This window comes from Podarcis filfolensis, assembly GCF_964270895.1.
Source record: "Podarcis filfolensis genome assembly, chromosome: 3".
In the NCBI taxonomy this organism is placed as follows: Eukaryota; Metazoa; Chordata; class Lepidosauria; order Squamata; family Lacertidae; genus Podarcis; species Podarcis filfolensis.
In genome coordinates, this window is record NC_139606.1 from 95,660,190 (window position 1) to 95,687,282 (window position 27,093).

Consider the following 27,093-nt stretch of genomic DNA (forward strand, 5'->3'; position numbering starts at 1 on the left):
TATCTGGCCAAATAACCTCTGTAGTTCTGGACTATTTGCATTTCTGAACATGTCTTCACTACAAATACAAACAACTACTAATATTGACTTTTATATCTATTTCTTCATTAATGACTTTCTGTTTTAGAAGACTGTTTTTTATATGTTTTCCTGCACAACTAAGAAGAATCATTACAGTAACAGAATAGGAAAATTTCTTTAAACCTAGAATATATTTTCATTAAATCAGCAGGATTAGCAAGATTTGTTTGACTAATTTTTGTGTGTGCTAATGTTAAGTGCTAGTTTTGATGGAACCGCTCTGAGACCTGCGGGTATTGGGAGGTTGTTGTTGTTTAGTCATTTAGTCATGTCCGACTCTTTGTGACCTCATGGACCAGAGGACACCAGGCACTCCTGTCTTCCACTGCCTCCCGCAGTTTGGTCAAACTAATGTTGGTAGCTTCAAGAACACTGTCCAACCATCTCGTCCTCTGCCATCCCCTTCTCCTTGTGCCCTCAATCTTTCCCAACATCAGGGAGTCTTCTCTTCTCATGAGATGGCCAAAGTATTGGAGCCTCAGTTTCGGGATCTGTCCTCCCAGTGAGCACTCAGGGCTGATTTCCTTCAGTATGGAGAGGTTTGATCTTCTTGCAGTCCATGGGACTCTCAAGAGTCTCCTCCAGCACCATAATTCAAAAGCATCAACTCTTCAGTGATCAGCATTCTTTATGGTCCAGCTCTCACTTCCATACATCAGTACTGGGAAAACCATTGCTTTAACTATATGGACCTTTGTCGGCAAGGTGATGTCTCTGCTTTTCAGATGCTGTTTAGGTTTGTCATTGCTTTTCTCCCAAGAAGCAGGCGTCTTTTAATTTCATGACTGCTGTCACTATCTGCAGTGATCATGGAGCCCAAGAAAGTAAAATCTCTCACTGCCTCCATTTCTTCCCCTTCTATTTGCCAGGAGGTGATGGGACCAGTGGCCATGATCTTAGGTTTTTTTTTTTGATGTTGAGCTTCATACCGTATTTTGCACTCTCCTCTTTCACCCTCATTAAAAGGTTCTTTAATTCCTGCTCACTTTCTGCCATCAAGGTTGTGTCATCTGCATATCTAAGGTTGTTGATATTTCTTCTGGCAATCTTAATTCTAGCTTGGGATTCATCCAGCCCAGCCTTTCGCATGATGAATTCTGCATATAAGTTAAATAGACAGGGAGCCAATATACATCCTTGTACTCCTTTCCCAATTTTGAACCAATCAGTTGTTCCATATCCAGTTCTAACTGTAGCTTCTTGTCCCACATAGAGATTTCTCAGGAGACAGATGAGGTGATCAGGCACTCCCATTTCTTTAAGAACTTGCTATAGTTTGCTGTGGTCGACACAGTCAAATGCTTTTGCATAGTCAATGAAGCAGAAGTAGATGTTTTTCTGGAACTCCCTAGCTTTCTCCATAATCCAGTGCATGTTTGCAATTTGGTCTCTGGTTCCTCTGTCCCTTCAAAATCCAGCTTGCACTTCTGGGAGTTCTCGGTCCACATACTGCTTAAGCCTCACTTGTAGAATTTTAAGTATAACCTTGTAGCATGTGAAATGAGCACAATTGTGCGGTAGTTGGAGCATTCTTTGGCACTGCCCTTCTTTGGGATTGGGATGTAGACTGATCTTCTCCAATCCTCTGGCCACTGCTGAGTTTTCCAAACTTGCTGGCATATTGAGTGTAGCACCTTAACAGCATCATCTTTTAAAATTTTAAATAGTTCAAGCTGGAATACCATCACTTCCACTGGCCTTGTTATTAGTAGGCCCATTTGACTTCACTCTCCGGGATGTCTGTCTCAAGGTCAGCAACCATACTACCTGGGGTGTACGAGACATCCATATCCTTCTGGTATAATTCCTCTGTGTATTCTTGCCACCTCTTCTTCTTGATGTCTTCTGCTTCTGTTAGTTCCTTACCACTTTTGTCCTTTATAATGGTAATGTTTGTATGAAATGTTTCTTTCATTTCTCCAATTTTCTTGAACAGATCTCTGGTTTTTCCCATTCTATTGTTTTCCTATATTTCTTTGCATTGCTCGTTTAAGAAGGCCCTCTTGTCTATCCTTGCTATTTTTTGGAAATCTGCATTCAATTTCCTGTATCTTTCACTATCTCCCTCGCATTTTGCTTGCCTTCTCTCCCCAGCTATTTGTAAGGCTTCATTGGACAGCCACTTTGCTTTCTTTCTATTTCATTGGGATGATTTTCATTGCTGCCTCCTATATAATGTTACGAACCTCCATCCATAGTTCTTATAATTAATTAATTAATTAATTAATTAATTAGGTAAAAGGTAAAGGTACCCCTGCCCATACGGGCCAGTCGTGTCCGACTCTAGGGTTGTGCGCCCATCTCACTTAAGAGGCCGGGGGCCAGCGCTGTCCGGAGACACTTCCGGGTCACGTGGCCAGTGTGACGAAGCTGCTCTGGCGAGCTGGCACCAGCGCAGCACACGGAAACGCTGTTTACCTTCCCGCTATAAAGCAGTCCCTATTTATCTACTTGCACTTAAGGGTGCTTTTGAACTGCTAGGTGGGCAGGAGCTGGGACCGAACGACGGGAGCTCACCCCGCCACGGGGATTCGAACCGCCGACCTTACGATCAGCAAGTCCTAGGCACTGAGGTTTTACCCACAGCGCCACCTGCATCCCAATTAATTAATTAAGAGAGCACCAACTCCAATATTAAACAACTCAGACTTTATGATTAGCAGAGGAGACCCTGATGGCAGTGATGCCTTCTCAGGGATGATTCTCCTTTTGTGTACAGACTCTCTAGTGACATGCATCTGTCTCTCATTAACCTTCAGGAGGAATTTTTAAATATACTTGTTCACCCAGGCACTTGATGGCTGAAAGATCTTGTTTCCAGCAACCTTTAAATTATTAGGTGTGTGCGTATGTGGCTGTTTGTAAATGTTTTAAATGTGTTTTTGTTTTTACTTGTGCTGTTTTACTGCTTTGATTTTTGTTGTCCTAGGCTCCTTTGGGTGAGAGAGATCGAACTTTAATGGAACAACAAGTGATAAAACTGTTGGATTATATAAACAGGGGCAGAAGGAACTGCAATTATAACTTTTATAGATGTGAAAAAGCTTTTGATAGGATCAAGTGGTTCTATATTTTTCAGGTGATGCAGAAATATGATTCTGGCCACACAGACAATATAATTAGTGAATGATAGATTGTCAACATAGTTTTACTTGCAGAAAGGAACAAGACAAGATTGCCCATTATCATAATACTTTTCCATTTGTATTTAGATTGTTTCCTGATTAAGAAATGGGATAACTCTAAAATGAAAGAACAGAAAATGGCAAAGCAGAAATTTAAACTTTGTGGATATGCAGATAACGTAGCTCTAATAATTACTGAACCAGAAAGGTCACTAGCTTAGTTTATGAGTATGTTAGAATTTTTTAGAAAAATAGCGGAATATAAAATTAATATTAATAAAACATAATTGTTCTCTTTCAGCTTTCAGAACAACAATTAAGAAGATTAAGAGAATAAAAAGAAAAATCCAGATTGGTGTTTTTAAAACCTGAAATATATAGGGATCTTTTTTTCCCTAGGACAAAATGACAACTTGAATTATTAAACTGTGATATTTTAGAAGCAAATATGAAAGCAGAGCTGGAAATATGGAGATTTATTAAATTTATTATTTTTGGAAGAATATCAGCATTAAAATTAATATTTTTTATAAAATAACATTTTTGTTGCTGCATACACAAATAGCTAAAAGAGAGCTAAAAATGGAAGCATGACAGTGAATTGTGAATGATTTTTTCTAAAATAATGTGCACCAACAGGGTTGAAGAAGATCTTTCATTTCCAGCTAATTATCATGTTGATTGTTTGGGAAGGATTGTAGATTGGTATTTTTAACTAAATAAAAATTTCAGAAATCACTTGGCACAATGTTTTGTTGGAAGCTGACAGAAAGTGCTTTTGGAAAATAAAAATAGAAACATAGTACAGTGGTGCCCCGCAAGATGAACGCCTCGCAAGATGAAAAACCCGCTAGACGAAAGGGTTTTCCGTTTTTCGATGCGCTTCGCAAGACGAATTTCCCTATGGGCTTCCTTCGCAAGACGAAAGCCCATAGGGAAATCTCCAGGACAGCGGGGAAGCACAGCGGGTCTTCCCCACTGTCCTCGGACCTCCTCCGAAGGCTGGCGGTGGGGCGGAGAGACCTCCTCCCGCCGCCAGCCTTCGGAAGGCTCCTCCGAAAGCTGGCGGTGGGGCGGAGAGACCTCCTCCCGCCGCCAGCCTTTGGAAGGCTGCTCCAAAGGCTGGCGGCGGGAGGAGGTCTCTCCGCCCCACCGGCAGCCTTCGCAAGGCTGCTCCGAAGGCTGGCGGTGGGAGGAGGTCTCTCCGCCCCACCGGCAGCCTTCGGAAGGCTCCTCCGAAGGCTGGCGGTGGGGCGGAGAGACCTTCTCCCCGCGCCAGCCTTCGGATGGCTGTCCTGAAGACTTGCGGTGGGAAGAGGGTTTTCCTTCCCACCGCCAACATTCAGAATGCTGTTCTGAATGTTTGCGGTGGGGAGGAAAAACCCTCCTCCCATCGCAAGCCCCGGGAACAGAGGAGAAGCGCTGCGCGCCTTCCCCTCTGTTCCCGTACCTGTCCTGAAGGCTTGCGGTGGGGAGAAAAGCCCTTCTCCGCACCGCCAGCCTGGCAAGCGGTCTCCATAGGAACGCATTAATTGATTTTCAATGCATTCCTATGGGAAACCGTGCTTCGCAAGACGAAAAACTTGCAAGAAGAAAAAACTTGCGGAAAGAATTAATTTCGTCTTGTGAATTAATTTCATCTGTAAAAGGATTAGTAGTGCCCCCTGTCCCGTGTTTTATGGGAATTTTTAAAAAAAACTACTTCTGCATTTCAAAATGCCCATTAACTTTTCAGATATTTTAGCCACAATTTAACAAAATTGGAAATGACACTGACAAATTTGTTGATTGGATTAATAATAGCCAGATCAATTTCTTCAGTCATCCAAGGGGAAAGCTGAGTGATACAAGGCCCGTATTATTTGAACATTGTCAAATAAAAGATTTTCTAAACAATTGGCTAAGAACTCAAGAAAGTAGATTGAGACAGATGTATTCTTTGGAAAGATTAATATTTTTATCAGCCACGTTTTCTCAAATATACCAAATGATAATGTATAAGGAAGAGGATAAAAGTGGATTACATTCAAAAATGGGGGGGGGGGTATAATATGGGAGAAAAGATTTTAGAAGCTATGTGGAAAATTTAGATAAATGTGCACAAATCTGAAACAATGTACACCAGCAGGGATGAATGATAAAAGAAAAATAAATCGCAGCAATATCTAATTATGAATCTATTAAACAAAGACTAAAATAGCTCTAGAAATGTTAAGATGTTAAAATGTTAAAATGTGTTTTATTATGTTGCAGCTAGAACAACTTGTTACCAGGTTTGTAAAAATGGAAGTGTAGACAACAATATTAAGCAGTTGCTAGAGCAGTTTTTACATTCTTGTAGTAGTATTTTGTAGCACTGTTTGATATTAACTAAATAAAAATTCTTAAACTAGGCTTACAAACTTAAACTTTGTAAAAATGGAGAATATTTGAATCATAATCAGACTACTTCAAATTCCTTACCTCTTCCTTGGTCTTTTTGGATATAACTCGTAGCCAATCACCGATCATGCTCAGGACAGCAGCAAAATATGCAAGGCCTACAAGGATCCAGAACCATACCATTGGTTTGTAGACATCAGAATATTCAATATCCGACCCCCCTGAAAATATAAAGTTCATTTTTTTAAAAAAAATGCACATAAATATAGCTTTCCGATTTATACTGATCATACTTGATTTACTTTTCATTCCAATTCATGAAAAATATTGGCCATTCCTTTTCTCTGAACTTATCATGAACTTTGCAGAACAATAACTTTGGTAGAAAGAAATTCAACCATGAAGCATACAAATGAAAGCCCCAATGAAGCCAAAACTCAGCCAACTTTCTTACCAAAAGCAGGTAACTTGTAAGTTTCATTTATTTTTGTGACAATGGCATGCACAATCTTAAATCTTTCCCACTGAACTCAGTTGCCTGGTTTGAATATAATACTAAATGATGGTTTAACATGGCATGTGTAAGCTTTAAAACTCCCTTTTCTCTCTCCAGCTTTGACATGGCTGAGAGAAGACCAGAAACATATTAAACTCACCAAGAGTTCCTAATTTCATCTGGATTCAGGGGAATTCTGCCAAGTTTAAACTCCAGTTAGTGAACAGACTGGAATCATGAACCACAGGTGGACCCTAATTTGTTTGTACAAACCACAGTTTTAACTAGCTAGTGTTCCTGAGGTTCTACACAATGAGGAAGTTGTTAATTTTAAAGTGCAAATGCAGGTTTCCATTCTCCTCCTGGCCACAAGATGGTCTTGTGAGGGCTCATTCATATAATTCTAAACTATTATTTAGCAAAAAGCTCAATTAAACTTTAAAATAGCTGGATTGCATCCACAATTCCCTCCCCCTCCTTTTGTTAAGCAGGTCACAGATATCCCAGAATCATAGGTAAACTGTCCAACTGGGGCTGCAATCCTGTGCTTCAATGCAACTAAATTCTGAGTAGATGTGATACAACTGTACTGTAAAATATTTGATTTCAGACTATTTTTGTATTAAACATGTGAAAAACAGTTTCCATATTCCACATGCAGACTCATGTGTCCATTAACATTCACTTATTACCACTGAAACCAATGGATTTTAGCAGTAATCAATTAAAAGCTGGAATCACAAAGGATGCTGTCTTACACACATTCAGCTTGCCCCAAAAACCAGTTTGGCTACATCTAAATACTTGATATAACTACTCAATGCTGGCCCATTCCATACACATCACAGTAGTCTTTAAAAATCTATGGAAAGCAGTTTTACCAAAAATGAAAAGAAAAAGAAAGAAGAGCAAAAGAAAAAAGCTCCAGTTCTACATTGCAGACAATGGTTGTTAAAGTACTACTATTTGTCTTAAAAGAACTGAGAACCACTGACAAATAATAAAAGGCAAATACCTGAACATTTCTGTGGGCTAACATATCAATCAGCATGGTTCAAAAGTATGGTATACATTTGTTGTATACAGATTAAAAGTGAAACGAAAATGACAATAGAAGTTTGTTTTAAGGCTTTGTATATTATAAGCAGGAGGCTACCTGAAGAACTGCCTAATCCCTTATATCCCTGCCCAATCTTGAGATCTTCAGGGCAGTCTGATCTTACAGTTTTCATTTCTTTTTATTCTTTGTATTGTACTTTTGTAAACAGCCTAGAAACTATTATAGTTAAGTGGCATATAAAATGTTTGAATGAATGAACGAATGAATTAAATAGCTGCTACTCTGGAATACATAACCCATTTTAGTAATTCTGTTTTACATTTGCAATATTCAGGGTCACCATTCAGTGAGGGTTTTATATTGACTGAAGCATTTATGGCCAGGGATAAGAAGAAATGATGTCATAGTCTAGCACTGGGTCTGAATTCATCACTACCCAACCCTAGGAGGCAACCCTATGCTTACCAGGTGGGAATTCCAAAGAAGAAGCAAGAAGTTGACTAAGGATACAGGGTTTTATTCAAAAGGGGCAGCAAAGGAGGCCAGGTATTGGTAGCGAGTTCAGAAAGCTCAGGATGAAATGTATATGAGCACCAGGAATCCATTCTGAGTGCAAGGGCTCACTGGAGAGTTACAGAAGGCAAAACCAGGAATTCAGCAAGGGCTGGTACAGTTTCATAAATTAAACTGGGGTAGGGAGAAGGAAGCCTAGGGATCCAGTGCAAACAAAAAGGTAGGTGCCATTTTAATATTTTGGATATCAGAAATGCCTAAGGCCAACCTTGACACCAGGACTGGCAAAGCTTTGAATACAATTCTTTAAAAAAAATGCTAAGAAGGTTCACCTCAAGTTTTGCACTTTTGACTGATGTGAATTTTTGCACACCTCCATATTTTCTAAGTTAAGCATTGTCACCTAGTGGTAGACCAAGCTGACTGCAGTGACAGGCACTTAATGTTCCAGGCATTTTGAGGTTACGTGAGGATAAGCCTGTCGTGAGTATTTAACACTGCTTTCAATTACAGGGTAAGCAATTTCATTGACTCCAGTACATTAGTGAAATTGTTTAAGTCTTCCTCTTAACATTCTTAGGCCACTGCTGTAGTCTGCAGCCAGCTGGCAGCACTATCATCAACACCAACCGAATGTAGGCATTGCAGAAGAACTTTAAAGCAGAGGAAAATGATCTGCAGCTAGCCTTCAAGAAGTGAACAAAATATATTGTTGTACAATACTTTGCACGTTTTCCTTAAAATGCTACGTTTGCTAAGGAAACAATCTTAGTAAAGACCTAGCAAGCTGAACTTAGGGGTGGCTGCAACACTTAAAATTTTAGAAGGACCCAGGGATCTTTACTACTTTATACTAAGCAAAACCTCAGGTCTAAAGAGCCTCAGAAATTAAATTAAGAATCTGTGTCACACTGCTGTTATTCTAGGCAAGGCCAGATTATCAATGGTAAAGTTGGAGCAATTGCATGAGGGTCCTGCCTGTAAGGGGGTTCACACTATCATCTTTCATTGGGGGTGGGGGAACAAGTCTGTTGGAATTCCAGGAAGAATATTAGGAAGCAAAGCATTCATTCAAAGTATTCATTCAACTTGTTTTTATTATTGCTTGTTAGCTGCCCTGAGCCCGGCCTTGGCTGGGGAGGGCGAGGTATAAATATTATTATTATTATTATTATTATTATTATTATTATTATTATTATTTAGCTGATGAACTAGCTCCTGCCTTTAAGCATTTTTTAGCCAACCAAGTGAGGTGAGTTGTGAATGAGGAGTGATTTGTTTCAGCACCAGAAGTTAGAAATCCCTGGGCCATAAAGAGCTGCTATTTCCCTTCCTTTTATTTCGTTTCATTTCCTAGTCAACTGAATCTCTGTCGTTTGCCCAGATAGTGCAAAGCAGCAGCAGCAGTCAGTCTGGCCAGAAGGAAATGGCCTTTGCATTACATTATCCATTACTTTCTTTGTGATTTCCCCCCTTTTACAACCCCACTCTTGTTTCTTTACTTCTTCTCGTTCTTATTCCCTTCTTATCCATCTCTAGTGAGCACTGTTGCAACACCTCTGCTCATCATGTGAGTTCTACAACACCTCGATCCATGACACCTCTTAATCAGTATGTCACTTTTCACAGCTCTTCCCTTGCAATAATCTTGCAAAGCAGATCAGGCTGAGATAATGACTTGCCAAAGTCTACAATGAGGGTTTCATGGCAGAACAGGAATGTGAACCTCTGCCGTCTACATCTAAACACGAAACTGTACCACACTTTGCCTGCTTGAAATTATGCTTCAGAGAGAATTAGCTCTAATTCTATAGTCTTTAATATGTTTCTGTTTTCATCTGCTCGTAACGTAGACTCATGTAGCTTTGTTACTATATTTAGCATGACCTCTGCCATCATGTTGGAAGATGACAATGTACATGGAAAAGCTTTCTAACTTTTCACCTTCACAGAGCAATGTATTTTTCTGGAATTGTTAATGGAATTGTTTCATTTCAAACCAGCTGAAGAGTATTTACACTCAGGTCACAACCACACCATACATTTAAAACACATGGCTTCCCTCAAAGAATTCTGTAATTTACTGCTTCACACAGCTACAGTTCCCAGCACCTTTAAACTACAGTTCCCAAAATACTTTCGGAAGTCACATGCATTAAATGTATGGAGTGGATGTGACCTTATTGTACCCTAATTCTTCAAGCAAGGCTATGAATTATTTCTCAAGGTGCTTTTCTCAGCTCATTTATCAGATGATAATTGCAACCATAAAGATTTCAATGCATCAAAAATGACCTCTTTCTCATTCATGTGGACTATTAATTTAGACATCTACTACAATTATGGGCATTTTAAGCCAGCAGTAAATAATTTGTTCAGTGACGAAAGTCACAGTTGAAATGTAAGGAATAATAGATCATTGAATTAGATTAATTGTTTTCAAAACAGGTATAAAGAAAAATGAATATTTATCATAAGCATCTAGATTCATTGGGAAATTCTGTCCTGTAAATGTTTGTTCAGATATTGCAGCCTAAAGCAGTTCACCAAATGCAAATTTCTCTGGTTGTTGCATTACCCTTTTCTCTCAGTTTCTGAGATTTTTTTTTCCAGGCAAAGTATGAAATATATACAAAGCAATCCCATAAAAGCAAGAGGATCCCATAACTTGAACGGGTTACTCTATTAATTTAAATAGGGAGAACATATTCAAATACATAATCCATTGTTTGCATGAAGAAATCCCTCTACTGAAATGAATGGAGTGTTCTACATGCACAAGAGAGCCATATAAAAATGGGAGCATGCATCGATTTTTGGATTGGCACATCTGTGTATAGACATTCACACACGTTAGGCATAGATATATTGTATACAGATCTGATCTTAAGATGATTGCATAAATGGTTGTGTTATACCTATCCATGCATACTCTGGGATTTGTCTAAATTATTTTTCTTTCAGTAAATCTCCTCGCTAGTCAACCCACTTTTACACTCTCCGAGATTAAAGAGTAGCTTGCCATTTGGCAGTAGCACATGCTGAAAGAAAGAAGAGTCTTATCATCACCTGCAATTATATACAGCATCTTGCTGGATGAAAGAAGTAGAGGGTACTTTACACAAGTGGAAATATTTTCATTATTGTACAAAAAGTGATATCTTTCAGCAACAGACTGTAGAGAAGAAGTGAAAGCATTCCTTTAAAAAAAAAATAAAAGTGGGAACAAATATATTCCTGCAGCTGAATAATCTACTATCAACACCATCCATCTTCCATCTCTTTATCATCTATTGTTATTTCAAAAAAGATTCTACTAGCATTTCTAATAAAGGTAAAAACCTCTCCAGGTCTATTTCATTTATTGATCTATTTGCAAATGCTTCTGCCACTTACCTCTGTAAGGATTCTCGAAGCTTCCTACTCAGTGCTTTCAGAAACATAATTTTCCAAAGCACATTTTCAAATAGTGGATTTCATGTTTTAATGTTCAAGGATACCTGGCTGCTGACTAACAGGTTGATTAAAAGTGGTGAGGTGTAATGAAGCAGTGGAACCACAGCAGCCTTGACACTCATGCTGGGGCAGAAGGAGGGCAGGCAGGTAAATTGCTGCACCAGCACGGAGCTGGCAGAGTGATTTCCGCAGGCAAAAGTATGTTTGGTGGGTCCAGTGGGGAGCTGCATGCTAGTGGAGTGACACTGGTATCACTCTGTGGGTGAAGGCCAGGAATAGCAGAGGGAAACTTCTATTCAATCCAACTGTTGTCCCGCCACTACAAAGTCCACTGCAAAAGGGTTTGGGGATTTCATATGTTTTGGCCATCAAAAGGCAACATGGAGAGTTGAAGTGAAATAACATTAACATCTATAAGAGGAGAAGAGATAATATACACGCTAACAAAAAATAAATAAAACTTTGGCTGGGCATTTTTGACCAGAGTAGGTAGAAGCCAGACAGCTGTCTTCAAATGCCAGTTCTTGAATGAGATGCATGACTCATCACCATCAGAAATCTTTTCACATATTAAAGTAGCCCTGACCTATGCAATTACATTTGCTTTGTTCTGCCAAGTTATTTGTTCAGGATACGTACTCCATTATTTTATTATGTTTGCAGAATGAATGAAAGTATAAAAACCACACAGGCACACACCTGAACAAGGGAAGGTTATCCTTGCTGGTTGTTCAAGAAATCTCAGTGGTGTATGGTATTCTTCTGGAGCTCCTCTCTGACATGGGGCTTTGGGAAACTATATTAGATGTTTCCACTGCTTCACCAAAGAGGAAATTTCAGAAGGTGGCACTTATGGGATACCTGTTGACTCAATGGCTGCTGGGTTATCTTAGGTTCCCAGTCTGTTCCCCCATACTACTCAACATCTATGTGAAATGACTGTGAGGGTTTGTCAGGAGATCTGAATTGTGATGCCACCAATTTGGAGATGATGCCCAACTCTTATCTCTCATTTTCATCACATTCCAGAAATGCTGTTGAAGTTCTGGAGCCAGTAATGATGGAGGCTAAAAAATAAGGCTTGATGCTAAGAAGACAGGTGAGATTCTGGTCAGCAGAACAGCTACTCCAGGAATCAGGATTCAGCCCTGTGGTGTTTTCTGGAAAGCACAGATTCATAGTTTGGGAATGCCTATGTATATAGTATTGACCCTGAATGCTCAGGTGACATCTATGACCAGATGTGCTGATGCCTCACTTAGACTAGTGGACCAACTATCTCTAATCCTGCAGTAGGCAGGTAAAATCTAATTCAAGTATGCCCATTGTGATACTTGTCTTAATAACATAACATCTGAAGTACTTCAAAGTGTTTCACATGGTGCTGCCTTTGAAGAATGCTTGTGATCAGAAACATATTACAACATTACTGAGCTGCATTTCTCCCAGTTTATTTCCAGGCTCACTTCAAAACACTAGTAATGCACCTTTGAAGCTCTATATGGCTTGGACCCATAGTACCAAGGACCACCTTATCGAATGATTACATACCTACGTTCATCTGCAGAGCTGCCCCCCCCCCCCGTGTTTCCCCAAATCATATATATCTGAGACCAGGGAGGGGACTCTTTTGGTGATAGTGTCCAGCCTCTGGAGTTCCTGTACAGAAAAATCTACCATACTGCTAATCCTGATGGGATTTTACTATGGTGCATGGTTGACTTTCCTTTTGGGGAAGAAATGTCAATTTTTAGTGCCTTACTTAAAAGCTGCTTGATTGGTTTTATTCCTGTTCTTATGGATTGCTCTTCCAGTCTTCCACTGCGTTCTTTCTTCTTTTGAATTATGCTTTTAGTCTTTTATTGTATTTGTTAATGTTTTATAGTACAAAATTGTTCCAGTTTTTATTTTATACGAATTACCCCCTTGTACTGTCAAGCCTGAACATTTAGGGAAGACAGGATATAAATGTTTCAAACAAGCAAAGTAAACTAATAGCAGAGAACTTCAAATCTCAATCATATTACTATGTTAACTTGTATAAAATTATCTTTCTGTATACCTGATATTGGAGAACTGTTTTAAAGAGCCATAAAAATTGAACCATATGGAGCTTTAGATTAGTTTTCCTCATATACCAGACCACATGCAGCATGGTAAACTGCTTTTGAAATTGGTTTAGTAAAAAATAATAAAAGTGATGACATTAGAAGTAGCTGTTAAAGAAAAAGCTTAAAAGTTCAACTATTGCATTGAATTTGCTCAACTGCCAACAAAAAGATACAAATTGTACCTATGATTATTGTACCTATGATTGGCCTCTGCATCTGAGAAGTGGAAAGCAGACAATGTAACACAAGTTTTTAATGAAGGGGTTCAGGAAGAAACAGGAAAATTATAGGCCAGCTAGCTTAGATCAGTTCTGGGAAAGTTTGTAGAAAGCATTTCTAAAGATAATATAAAGACTACAGAAGAATGTATTGCTGATGAAGAATCAATATGACTACTGAAAAGGTAGTCTCATTAGTCTTTCAGAGTTATTTGAGAGTATTAGAAAGCATACAGACAGAAGTGACCCCGTGAACTTTGTGTGGCTGGACTTTGAAAAATGGTTTTGACAAGGGCTCTCGCCAAAAAAGGCTTCTGAACAAATTTAGCAGTCATGGAATAAGATTATGGGTCCTCTTCTTGATCAGCAACTTGTTAAAGATCAGTAAGTATATAATAGGAATGAATAAATAAGTTCTTACAATAAAAGAATGTAAGAAGCTAAGTTCTCAAAGGATCTGTAATGGGAGTGAGACTCGCGCAATTCCCCTTGTTCATAACTTTTTCTGGAGTTAGAAACGAGTCACAAGGTGGCTAAGTTTGCAAATGATACCAAATTATTCAGGTGGTAACAACAAAAAGGGATTTTGAAGAGCTCCAACTAAATATTTCCAGACCTGTGGAATGGGCATTATGGTCAAATCCAGTTAAGTGTAAGGCCATGTGCAGGGGAGAAAACAACCATCACATCATAGGGCCATGGTGGGTAACCTTTTGAAATTGCATGTTAGGGATTATTATTAAGGAAAATAAACCTGCCAGTGTCATAATGTCTTTACTTGGAATACTGTGTATAGTTCTGGTTGCTGCATCTCTAAAAGGATATTGTACAGCTGAGAAAATGGAAGAAAATGGCAACCATAATCATCAAGGGCTGGATCCGCTCTCCTGTAAGGAAAGGTTCTAAAGTTTGCAGCTACTTATTTCATTTAGAAAAAGGAAACTGGGGATGTAGAGCATGACAGACATGCATAAAATTACCAGAATACAGACTCCTCAAATGAAGTGGAGTAGTGGAAAACTCAGGAAAATTAAAAGAATGTACTCCTTCCCACAGCCCATACTTAAATTATGGAATCTATTTTCATATATGTGGTGACAACAATCAACTTAGAGGGAGGCAGGGAGGGGGGGTTTATTGGTTGGTAGTTTGGGCTGTTGTTCTTTCTGCTCTTCTTTTTATTATGTATTTTGTGTTTTTATCTTGTATTTTTACATTGTGAACTGCCCTGAGATCTACAGATGAAGGATGGGATACAAATTTACTAAATAAATATGGACTGGACAAGCAGAGGAGTGATAAAGCTGTCAAAGACTACTAGTCATGATGGCTTTATGCTCCTTCCAGGATCATAGGTAACATGCTTCCTATATAAGTTGTCAGAGAACAACAGCAAGAAGGCTATTGTCCTCATATCCTGTTTGTAGACTTCTGGTTCATCACCATGAGAAAGAAGGTGGTGGACTAGATTGGCATTTGGAATGAATCAGCAGGGATCTTCTTATGATCCTGGTTTGAAGCGAGTGCCTAGACCATAGCTTTCTGGTTTGAATGTCACCAAAAACACATTAAGCAAAGCAAGAATTAAGTCAAGCATATGAAGTGTGTGTGTGTGTGTGTGTGTGTGTGTGTGTGTGTAGTTTCATCTTTCCCTGCAGTACCTGTATAGGGCTTAAATCTTTTCCATAAGCTGCAAGAGATGCAGACACAAGTCTGCGCCCCCCAAGTAACACCTTGGTCTGGTTTGTCTACTGTGACCTATGGAAGATTAGTGAGTGGATCAATTACTTAGTGAGTAGACAAGATTACTTTGGGTCCCTTTTCTATTAAAAGCCTGGGCAACGATCTGATCAATTCAAGTTGTGTTTGTTTATTTATGATTTGCATTTATAGCCCACACTTTACCAAATGTACCTAGGACAAGTTGTACAAATATAAAAATTAAAATAAGTATAATGTATAATTAAAATCATAAAAGAAAAACCACAAACTCTCTCACTCACAGACACACAGATATAATGTATACTCTTAAAGCATACAATATGAAGTGATCTAATTTGAATACCCAGCAAAGAAAGATAAAGCAATATATAAGTATAATCCAAATTTAAGTATTAATCTTCTTTTGTATACCTATGGATATAATGTTGGAACCTACACATTTTGCCATGTTTTCTTTCTGTGCAGTGGGATTGGAGCCTCAACATTTTCTTCAAAGTTTAATCTGTTATGCTTTTATTTCATCTAAAAGAGACACTATGTCAGAACAAAGTCAGTCAGCTTTGATGCAGATCTAGACTACTCTTACCAATAAAGTTGTGACCTGTTTGGCATGCATGTTTAGCCTGGTCTCTTCTGCGAAAGAACCTGACAGTTAGTTCCGAAAAAGAATACTTTGGCACTTGGGAATTTGAAATCCTGCTGCAGGACCCCTCCAGACTGAAGAAGAAGAAGAAGAGTTTGGATTTGATATCCCGCCTTTCACTCCCTTTAAGGAGTCTCAAAGCGGCTAACATTCTCCTTTCCCTTCCTCTCCCACAACAAACACTCTGTGAGGTGATTGGGGCTGAGAGACTTCAAAGAAGTGTGACTGGCCCAAGGTCACCCAGCAGCTGCATGTGGAGGAGCGGAGACGCGAACCCGGTTCCCCAGATTACGAGACTACCGCTCTTAACCACTACATCACACTGGCTCTCTGATATTTTATTGCAGGTGAATTCTGCAACCATGGCTTTGGCCTAATAACTGTCCATTAGGAGTGATTGTACTCTGCTTCAGTTTGTTCTGCAATGCTTCCCCAATGTTACCACATTATTGCTGTCCAGAGGGTCTGCAGTGCAGCAAACATGGGACAAAAATTAACCAGAGCATTTGCAGTGTAACTGTAAAGGGATTTCAGCAGAAAGTTACAGGATATGCATGGATTGGAAACGAAACAGTGTGACCACCCCAAAGCAATTGCATGTGCATTGAAAACTGGGTCACATGTGACTGCCCCCATGAGCACATACTATGATGCATAGTATAGCATCATGAGCACATACTATGATGCATGTGCAATAAAAAAAAATGCCAGGAGGGGACCTTTGTAGTTCTTACTTTAAATCCTCCACTTTTTACTTTTTGGTAGAGAGTCAAACCAACAGTGCAGATAGCAGTATAAAGGTAAAGGTAAAGGGACCTCTGACCATTCGGTTCAGTCGTGGCTGACTCTGGGGTTGTGGCACTCATCTCGCTTTATTGGCCAAGGGAGCCAGCGTACAGCTTCCGGGTCATGTGGCCAGCATGACTAAGCCGCTTCTGGTGAACCAGAGCAGCGCACGGAAATGCCGTTTACCTTCCCGCCGGAGCAGTACCTATTTATCTACTTGCACTTTGACGTGCTTTCAAACTGCTAGGTTGGCAGGAGCAGGGATCGAGCAACGGGAGCTCACCCCGTCGCGGGGATTCGAACTGCCGACCTTCTGATCGGCAAGTCCTAGGCTCTGTGGTTTAACCCACAGCGCCACCCGCGTCTCTAGATAGCACTATAGTTAGCAGCAAAATCCATATGAAGCTGTCAGTGAATCAAGGCTATTGGTTCATTTAGTTCAGTATTGTTTTTACTGACCGGATTTCAGGTAAGGAATCTCTCTCTGCCCTCTCTGGAGATCCCTGGGATTGAAGCTGGGAGCTTTTACATGCAAAGCAGATGGTCTACCACGGAGCTACAGAGAGAATCCCAATGTACAGAGGTGTACATCAGGATATTTTTTTAAAAATTAGTCTTTTCTTGATATGACACTAGAACTGTATGAAAAAATGTTGCATCAAGTGGTCCGTGAGGTGGAAAATATGCAAAAAATTATACTAACAGAAATTACTAACATACTCTATGTTCTAGTCAATGTTCTACAGTTAAGTGAGCCTTTGCACATAATGTTCCTACTGTAAACATAACTGGGGTAAGCATTTCATTGCATAAAAGCAAGATAAAAATACCAGTTCTATGGCTTTGAATAATATACCAGTTTTGATAAAACACCAGCCAGGAGAATGCCTTTGGGAATTATTTGTGCTTCCTTCTATGTTCGTTTTATCGACATAACCATACCATGGTCCATTCTTGTCTATGAGGATCACAGTTTTTTGAACATGGAAATAGAATCCCAATGTCATTTTTGTATAATATATGCATATGGAAGCAGATAAAGGAACCAAATTTTTCATGCATGTTTCATACAAGAAGAAAATGACAGCAATAGGACATTTTCGCATTTTAAAACATACACATTTCAGTTGTGGAGTATGAGCCTATATAGATGAAAACATTATGACATATTCTCATATGTCAGACTCTATATTGCAAAAGCCTTTCAGGTCCTTTTGATAATGTTTTACAGAGATAATTGAGGCAGTTGGTTGGTTGTATTTTGCTGCTGATAGCCTGGTATCCCATATTTTAATGTTTTTCTTATTTTGTTTATTTATCTATTTATTTATTACATTTGTATAGTGCCTTTCATTCGTAGAGCTCAGGACAGTTCTCAGCATAAAAATACAAGATAACACCACAACATACATTTCTTAGTTGTTGTGGCTGTATATTCCATGTTACAATCTGTAAATCACACCGATTTTTCTTTTATATAAAGAGTGGTATATAAATGAAATAACAATTTAGTAAATAAATAAGACACTATACTGCTTGGAGGTTGTTGGGTTTGTTTGTTTGTTTGTTTGTTGTTTACTAACAAGCAGTATATAAATATTAAGGAATAAAATAAATAAATAGTGTACACATCTCTGTATATTTTTAAAAAACTGAAACAGCAGACTTTAGTAAAAAAATTATAAAAAACTTACCTGCAACGTAGTCACCAAACCCAATCGTTGATAGGGTGATAACTACAAAATATATTGCATCTAGTGTGTCCCAGTCTTCTATGTGCTTGAATATGACTGCAGGGAGAGCAACAAACAGCACACAACCAAACAGTATGAATATTATTGTCGATATGATGCGAATCTTTGTCTGACTCACATTCCATTTCTGGGAGGGGCGGAAGAACAAAGAAAGGGAAAGGTGGGTGGAAGAAGAGAAGAATCCATTATTAGTAAAACAGTGGCTTTGTATGTGTGCATGTATGTGTTTATTAAATGTTAATGTTTTTACTAAAAACCTCTAGGCACAACGTTTAAAAGTTTCTAAGAAAACAAAGCATGCAGCAAAACAGCACTAAGAGCAAAAGCACAAGGTTGATGTAGTGTGGGGGGGGAACCTTTCATGGGTACAAGGTAAACAAGTTTCAGCAATGAGTCTCCCCGAGACTCAAGGAGACAAGTCTCATAAGAAGATAGTGTGGGCCGACAATAGAAATACATGATTGCGAAAAATGCAGAATAAAGTAAAATTTATATGCTTTATTTTCTTATGCCTTAGGTTGTTTTGGTTATATAAATTAGTCTCATTTGGGTTCTACACATTTTGCCTTCAAGGAATTTATTTCCTAGGATAATAGAGTGTGATGTTGGTTTAAAAAAAATGGCACCAAAGTCACTGCAGGAATTCAATGTCGGGAGGGAGGAATTCAACTCTTACCCTTTTAGGTCTGTGGTCATGATACATAAACTCCACAGGTGAAACTAAAGTAAATCCTTTACATGTGCTCTGGGAAGGCTCTTATTATTAAAGTGAGTGCAATGATTCTTGTGCATTTTCCCCCAACTCAAGTGCCTTCTTATTCAGCTTCCTTTTTCCTCCTTGCTTTCTTGTGCAATGTGTTTTTATAACTTTCAAGGCCAAAAGCCCTTTGGTAAAGGCTTTATATAAGCACCAGGGTTTTACAATTGTCTTAGGCAACTTAGATAGATACTGCAGAAAAAGTAGCACAATTCACCTCATGGCCATTTTTCTTACTATTATTTTATTGGGGAAAGTAGTTTTGGGAGGTGGCATCATGATGCAGAGAAGTGCAAGAGATGTTTAGCCCTTTGTGCACCTTTACATCTCTGCTCCAAATAATCCACCCCATAGCACAGTCCTTGGTAGCAGGGCAGCAGCGCAGCCAGAGAAGAAATGCAGTAGGTATGGTCTTTGCTCTGGGAACCTAAACATGTACTTGTTCACGCTACATGTAGCTGTACACACTTTACCTCTTGACAACTTCTAAAGCTTTTCCACCATGTAAAATGATTAATTGCATTCTTGTAGTTTTGTAGTGGATCCCGTTATATGCTTTATATTATTATTATTATTATTGTAAATTACAGAAATTATTTGTGGTTCAAGACAACATGTTTAGCATACTTACAACAAACGTGTCTTCTACTTTGGCGATTCCTTTCCCAAATATGGTCCCAAGTTGATCTCCAACTCCAGCCAACAGAAAACCAAAGAGAGGAATTCCCAGTAAGGCATAAATGATGCAGAATATCTTTCCACCTTTTGTACGTGGCGAGCTGTTCCCAAATCCTAAATTACAAACAACTTGAGCTGTTGATAAATCAGTTAAAGGCATTAAATTACACATCTAATTTGTACTGCAGATAAGGACACTTTTTAAATGTTCCCTAGGAGTATATATCACATTAAAACATTCATATGGAGATCTTACCCTAACTGGATTGCTAAACTCACTTAAAACTGAACTGCACTTGGGTGTTCTGCAAGGAAACAATTTGTCTTTCTAACACAGTGAAACTGCCACTGAAGAGCCCTGTTACTCTTTACAAATGATATCACTACAGAGGCTTTCTTGGGAAAATTCATTTCAAAGAGGATTTTTCTGGTGCTCTAAGAGAACCAGATACTCATAGACAGCCACTAAATAATCTACTCGTACAATATGAACTCATTATTTTTCACTGCACACCCTCAAGACCATACAGAAACAAAACCCCACCAACTTTACTGAAGCTGAAGATTTTACTTGAACTGTTCACATAATGTATGCCATGTTTTGGTAAATATAATTAATTCAGTGGCACTTGAATTGTATGTTGTAGTATACAGTTACTGACTCACACTTGTGTGCATGAAAGGTGTAAGCTGGCCTCAGGTTACCAATGCAGGTGGAACTTAGCAGGCCTCCTGCAGCCTTTTGTTTCCGCCCTCCCATTCTTTTTTCCTCTTTTGTGCTTCCTGGAACAAACAATGAGCCATGCAGCCAGTGGCTCCAAGCTGCAAGAACCACCAAGTGAACCAAATCTCTCCAAGAGGGAGATTTTATAGCCTGCATCTTTGTTAACCCAAAGACTGCATGATCCTTTTTGTAAGAAAAACTTTTTCATCTTCATTTTACTGCTAACGGATGGAGATTTGTTTGCTGTAACTTCTAGAAACTCTGAGTAAAACATCCACTTATTTGCAAAGCTAAGTGACTGTGATTTATTTTAGCCTAAGTATTTTTGTGGGGAACGTTTTTTTAAAGGTGGATGAGGGCAGATGCAAATCTAACCAAGTTTTAATGTGCTTTGAGCAATCACCATTGTGCTATAAAAGAGTAAGAATCTTTCTTCCAAACCTATATCTCCAAGATTATCTATATTAAGGTTGGACCCTTCCAGTTTTGTATATCCATCAGTGAACTGACAAAGCATCAACATCTCCTTAATTGCTGTAGCAAGTTAATATGGTATAACTTTGACGCTGTAATAAAATGTTTTTGCCTCTGCCTTGCCCACTCTCTAAACTTGGCAGAAGTTGCTCATTTAGCATCTGTGTGCATATATCTATGTCTAAGCATTCTGTTCAAGTCTCTTCTTCCCAATAAAAGATAATGAGAAAACCTCTTATACCCCCCCTTTTTTTGTCTGGTCTGGATGCCAAAACTCATCAAGATTTGCAACATGTTATTTAAGCAGGTCCTGTTCCAGCTAAGAAATCAGTGCATGAAAGTAGACTTTTGTATGTATACAACTTGCTGTATCAAGAACTTCAGGGGGGGGGATCAGATACCCATCAAAATCCACATTAGAAATTGCATCCAAATATGATTGCTTGCTATCCTCACTGCATTGCTTGAAACAAGTAGCAGCTGGTACAATGAAGCAGAGTCATGGAGCTACCATCCCAAAACAGGCATCACTACATCTTACCTGTGCATGACTGGGACAAAGTTGGGACTGTGCAGATGCACTATCATGGGCACCAGATTGGCTCCATCAGTGCATCTGCACCATCTCAGCCTCACCCCTGCCCTGCCCTGTCCCATTCTGCCCAGGCAAACCTTAGCGACACTGGTGTCAAGAGGGTGGCTCCACAGATCTGCCCTACCACACCACATCAATGAAATATGTGGTTAGATAAATATCCCTATATGCATATTGGTATATAGCTTTTTATGTTATTGTCATTTTTAGAGTCCTCCCTATAACAGAAATTTCTCAGTGTGGCTTACAAGATTTCTGGGTTAGCGGAGTCTGTAACCTGAAGCATCTGTAACCCGAGGTACCACTGTATATCCATACCTATACATCATACATCATCAGTTCACATGTCCTATTAGCCACAGCAAGAAATGACCTATGACTTAGAATGGAAAAACCATAGTGCTAATGGCGTCTTCTTGTGGTTTGCTTACAGAAAAACAAACCATGGGTGCTGGCTCACATGTACATACTGCTAAGTGAAGTATCAGGGTTTGTGTCTCCTGGCTCTAGGCAGGGCAGAGTGACGCAAGACCAGCTGAGCAGTATACACCAGTTGCTAATCCCGATGCTGTGCCTCCACAGCTGGGGGAAATAATGCTTCTGAATACCAGTTGCTGGAAACCACAGGAGGAGAGATTGTGTTTGTACTAAAATCAAATTATGGGTTTCCAACAGACATCTGGTTTGCCACTGTCAGAACAGGATGCTGGACTAGATGGGCCACTGGTCTGATCCAGAAGAGCCCTATTTACGTACCTGTGCTATTTCTTAAGCCATGAATCAGGCACATTGTTTCTCTGTCTGTATATGTGTGTTTCAAGGAGAATGGAAATAAAACAATAAATCAAGACAAATGTGGGTTGTCTAATTTTTAAGCAAAAAAAATTCTGTTCAGTAGATTGGCATATATAACTGGCCAAAGAGGACACGGCAGTGATGATACACAAGACATTACATTTTGGACCAGAGTACCTAACAGCTTGAGAACACCTGTTGACACTGAGTTTGAGCATCAATTCTACGTTAGCTGAAGCATTAAGCAGCAAATTCCGTGAGGAATTTTAGTTGAGAGAGAACACTGTCACATAATTACCTCCTTTTAATTCAGCTTGTTGCTCAGCATAGTTTAGCTTTTCTCATGATTTGCCCTCTTTCACAGAACCTACTGTATTTCTCAGCTGGCACGTAACATCTCTCTTCTGTTGGAACAATTTTAGTATGCTATATTCGGATGCTTCTATGCTTTGGCACAGGGTTGAAGACTCACCGTGTGGAAAATTTTCTTGCAAAGTATAACTGTCTCACTTTCAGTCTATTACTTGCTTTTAATATAAATCATTACACATTTTAAAACCAGACAATGTTAAGTTTAAAACAAGGGGGGAAGTTACAGAAAAATTACGCTTCATGCCTTTGCAGGAGACGTGGAGGGGAAATGCGAATGACTCATGCTTCTGCCCCCTGGCATGAGTGGTGGGAAGGAAAGAGGTATATCAGTTATAGAGAAATGAACATTATGTCCATGCTAGGAAGAACATATATCTTGCTTTGGGCATGTATGTATCTCTCCACCTTCCCATCTCCAGGATGCAACAGAAGAAGGGAAGGAAGGTCACTCCATCAACTCTGCTAGGAAGTCAGTTACTGCTTCCTCCTTTCCCTCAGCTCCACCAGAGCTAGGAAGCAGGATTCTGCTGAGAGACCATCAACTTTTGGCTTCTCTTCTGCTTGAACTGCTTCCACTCCAGCTAGCTATTTTAAAAACTTTGTAACTAAGTCTGCATACACGCTAGCCCACCCGTAGCACCAAAATGTAGTTTTTCTCAACCCAGAATCATTCACGCTCATCCTCAACATTCTGCTTTCAATTTAGATTGATTCTAGATTCTGCTGGGTGTGGTTTCTTGATACATGTTTGAAAACCTTGCCCCTGGTTAGGTTATCCACACCCTTTCTTCTCTGCACATGCCCCAGGTGAATGAAGATGGTAGTCGAGATTGTGATCACCACAATGCCACTGGGCAAGTGTGGTTATGCATGAACCCATTGATAGAACCACTTACAGCTGTTCCCAAATGGACACACTGTAGGGTAACACAGAATCAACATTTTATTTAATGAGCTTTTATATTCGGAATGAAACCAGTTTCTCAAGAAGCACTTTTCAGGGGCAAAAAATATGCAGTATATCTAGATTCTGTGTGAACTACGCAGAAAAAACCCAGTACACAATTCTCCATTGGTTCTAGAATATGTGATCTAAGAACTCCCTTCCCAATCCCTTTGTCATGTATTTATATTGTAAACCTGAGGATAGGGATTGTCTGATTTCAGATTTTTGTAAACTACTCTGGGAACATTTCAGCTGAATAGGGAGATAAAAATGCTTTAAATTGGGGTGGCTATTCTTTTTTGGACAAAGGACCCATGGCAAAATTTCAGTCGAAAGTGGGCATGGCTGAAGTGTAGAACGACATAATTTTTAGCCCTTTTTCTATGAGTTACGAATGATAAAGTTCTTCATATCAGTTAACATTGGAAAGAACTGCTCACAGTGGTAAAGGTAAAGGTAAAGGACCCCTGAGAGTTAAGTCCAGTCGTGAATGACTCTGGGATTGCGGCACTCATCTTGCTTTACTGGCTGAGGGAGCCGGCATTTGTCTGCAGACAGTTTTTCCAGATCATGTGGCCAGCATGACTAAGCTGCTTCTGGCAAAACCAGAGCAGTGCATGGAAATGCCATTTACCTTCCCACTGGAGCAGTACCTATTTATCTACTTGCAGTTTGATGTGCTTTCAAACTGCTAGGTTGGCAGGAGCTGGGACTGAGCAACGGGAGCTCACCCCATCGAAGGGATTCGAACCTCCAACCTTTCAATCGGCAAGCCCTAGGCTCAGTGGTTTAGACCACAGTGCCACCCACGTCCTTCACAGTAAGTGATCCCAAATAGTGATGCTATCTAAAGTGTGTGTCACACTTGCAGGCTTGCCATCAGCATCTGATTGGCCACTATGAGAGTGGGGTTTAATTGGTTTAATTCACACAGAAATGGGAAAATGCCTATGTGTATTAATGAAGGTTTAAAATGGAAAATGGCTAAATGTGTAGCACTAACATTGGGGGTTTTCCACAGTAATTTTCTAAGAGAATCTAAGTGCCTAAATGGGTTAATGATTACCTGTTGGTTGTTTTCTGTTACTCTAAACTGAATGTAACCTAAAGGTAAAGGTAAAGGTACCCCTGAGCATTAGGTCCAGTCGCAGACGACTCTGGGGTTGCAGCGCTCATCTCGCTCTATAGGCCGAGGGAGCCAGTGTACAGCTTCAGGGTCATGTGGCCAGCATGACTAAGCCGCTTCTGGCGAACCAGAAACGCTGTTTACCTTCCCGCCGGAGTGGTACGTATTTATCTACTTGCACTTTGACGTGCTTTCGAACTGCTAGGTTGGCAGGAGCTGGGACCGAGCAATGGGAGCTCACCCCGTCATGGGGATTCGAACCACCGACCTTTTGATGGGCAAGTCCTAGGCTCTGTGGTTTAACCCACAGCGCCACCCGTGTCCCTCTAGTAATGTAACCTAGTGAGTTGCAAATTCACCATCTTGAAAGGGTGGTGGCTTTTAGTCTTTCTCTGAATGCCACAGAGAACAAAAGGATGTAAAGGAAGCTCTCCAAGAAGCTGTATAGCCTTAGGCAGCCTGAGGCAAGCTGGAATGGGTGATAAAGTGTTTTGATTTTTAGAGCTATCTTTTATTTTTAAGAGGCTGAGCCTGTGCTGGATAGTACAAACCACTGTATGGACATTTTGGATGTATCTTTGATACTTATGTTATGTTTTTGAAGAGTTCTGCAAGTAAATTTTGAATGATTTTTTAATGGGTTCATTTCCAAAAGGAGTCAGTTCTTAGGCATCCAGTCACTTCATGCAGTGTAACATTAATATCTGCAATATGGACTGGGTGGGCTTTTGATATGATACAGAAGAACTCTTCTTATGTACTTTAAGAAACTATGCAGAAATAGGAATCTTAACTTTCTGTTCTTCACCCTCTCTGCTTCTTCAAGACAACCAGAGCCACTCTAAGAAATAACAAACCCATGCTTTTCTAAACTAGAAAAGGCCATTCCCCAGACTAGGAGGCAAAACACTATCTTTATAAACTACTCCTATTCACATGTACAAGATAATGGGCATCCACAAGTTCAGATTAATCAGAATATTCACAGTCATCCCCTGATTTTAGTATGGTACCTCTCCATACTGGCTTTTAAGCCGAAAATGTGCAGGAGGTAAGCTGGGTGCAGTGAATAGTTAAAGAAGCAAACAACAATTTGTAGTTTGGATTCTTTCCATACTTAGACTCCAGAGAAATACAGAAACAACCTTGAGATGTTGAACCTTGAGGATACCTAATGTAGGAAAACTTGTATAGTCTAAACAAAAATTAAAGCTGAGCATCAATTATCTTGATACATAGGAATAATTCATAAACCAACAAAGCCCCGTATCTTTTTGTTTTCTAAAGCAATGGAATAGCACATAGTTTTCATCCCAAGTCAAACTGCATGTTGAAATATGGATCAGTGAGTTTTCTCTTGTCTGCCTATGTTATTTGCCTATGAAATGCATTAGCATATGATGTAGGTTGTGGAATACTCCAAGAACCTGTGTCAAAAATACTTACATCATAAAGTGTAACAGGTTTGGCTATCTAGGCATCTTATAAAGGCTTTGGCACTTCTGAAACTGCCAACCTTACAATGGGGAGGAAGAAATATATGCTGAATCAGTTATGTATTGCTTTTGTGGATTCCATGTACCATATCCATATTACCTTAAAACAGGGAACCGATGAGTGGCTTGGTGTTTAAGCAAAAGTGGGGTTTGAGGAATTTGTGTTGTAGATTTCAGGTGTTGTATATTTATATTTTCTAATGTTTCCATAGCTTGTAAAAATAAAAGAATGCAAAAGTATTTATTCCTAAAGCCAAAAAATAGCTATATGCTTTGATTTTATTATAAGGCTGTTCATAATTTCAGAACCAATGTGCCTAGTACCAACGAAATACAATGGGAAGAGTGATATTGCTCAGTCCATATAAATGGACTGTTTTGAAGCAATCAAACTGGATTTTTTAAGATGCAGAAAGGTACTATCTGCCAACTGGTATCAATTTCAGCTTTGTACCTTATGATGCAATTTAAGGCCCCCATTAATCATTTTTTGGGGGACATCAGAAAGGGGGCAAATATCAATTCAGTCAGTCATATTGGAGAGTCTGGAGTTAGGCACACTATTCCCCATCAGATACAATTTGTTTCATCCATGTACCTTATGACATAATTATGGGTCTTGGAAACGTGCTTTGAGATCTGCTAAATGTCCTAGAAGTTGCATAGAAGATTGGCTGGCAATTCTGGAAGTGCCAGAACTTTTGTATAGTGTATATTTTATTGTTCTAAGCTGCTTTGAGACCTACATGGTGGAAAGCGGAATATCATTTGTTAAAAAATAAA

At 39.4% G+C, this 27,093-nt stretch overlaps 1 protein-coding gene and 1 long non-coding RNA gene across 6 annotated transcripts in view; both read right to left on the reverse strand.

The window, feature by feature from the left end:
* Positions 1 to 27,093, reverse strand: part of LOC310758848 — a 321,389-nt gene that overhangs the window by 82,707 nt on the left and 211,589 nt on the right. The gene's annotated exons all lie outside the window — the stretch shown is intronic.
* Positions 1 to 27,093, reverse strand: part of KCNK2 (potassium two pore domain channel subfamily K member 2) — a 128,363-nt gene that overhangs the window by 19,521 nt on the left and 81,749 nt on the right. For 3 of the 5 annotated variants that reach the window (XM_083605403.1, XM_083605407.1, XM_083605405.1), the window contains exons 4-6: positions 19,736 to 19,917; positions 18,288 to 18,474; positions 5,670 to 5,809 (exon numbers count right to left, since the gene is read on the reverse strand). In XM_083605403.1, the coding sequence (XP_083461529.1) occupies positions 5,670 to 5,809; positions 18,288 to 18,474; positions 19,736 to 19,917 (509 nt within the window). The remainder of the gene's footprint in view (positions 1 to 5,669; positions 5,810 to 18,287; positions 18,475 to 19,735; positions 19,918 to 27,093) is intronic. The other 2 variants (XM_083605404.1, XM_083605406.1) reach the window with 1 other exon arrangement.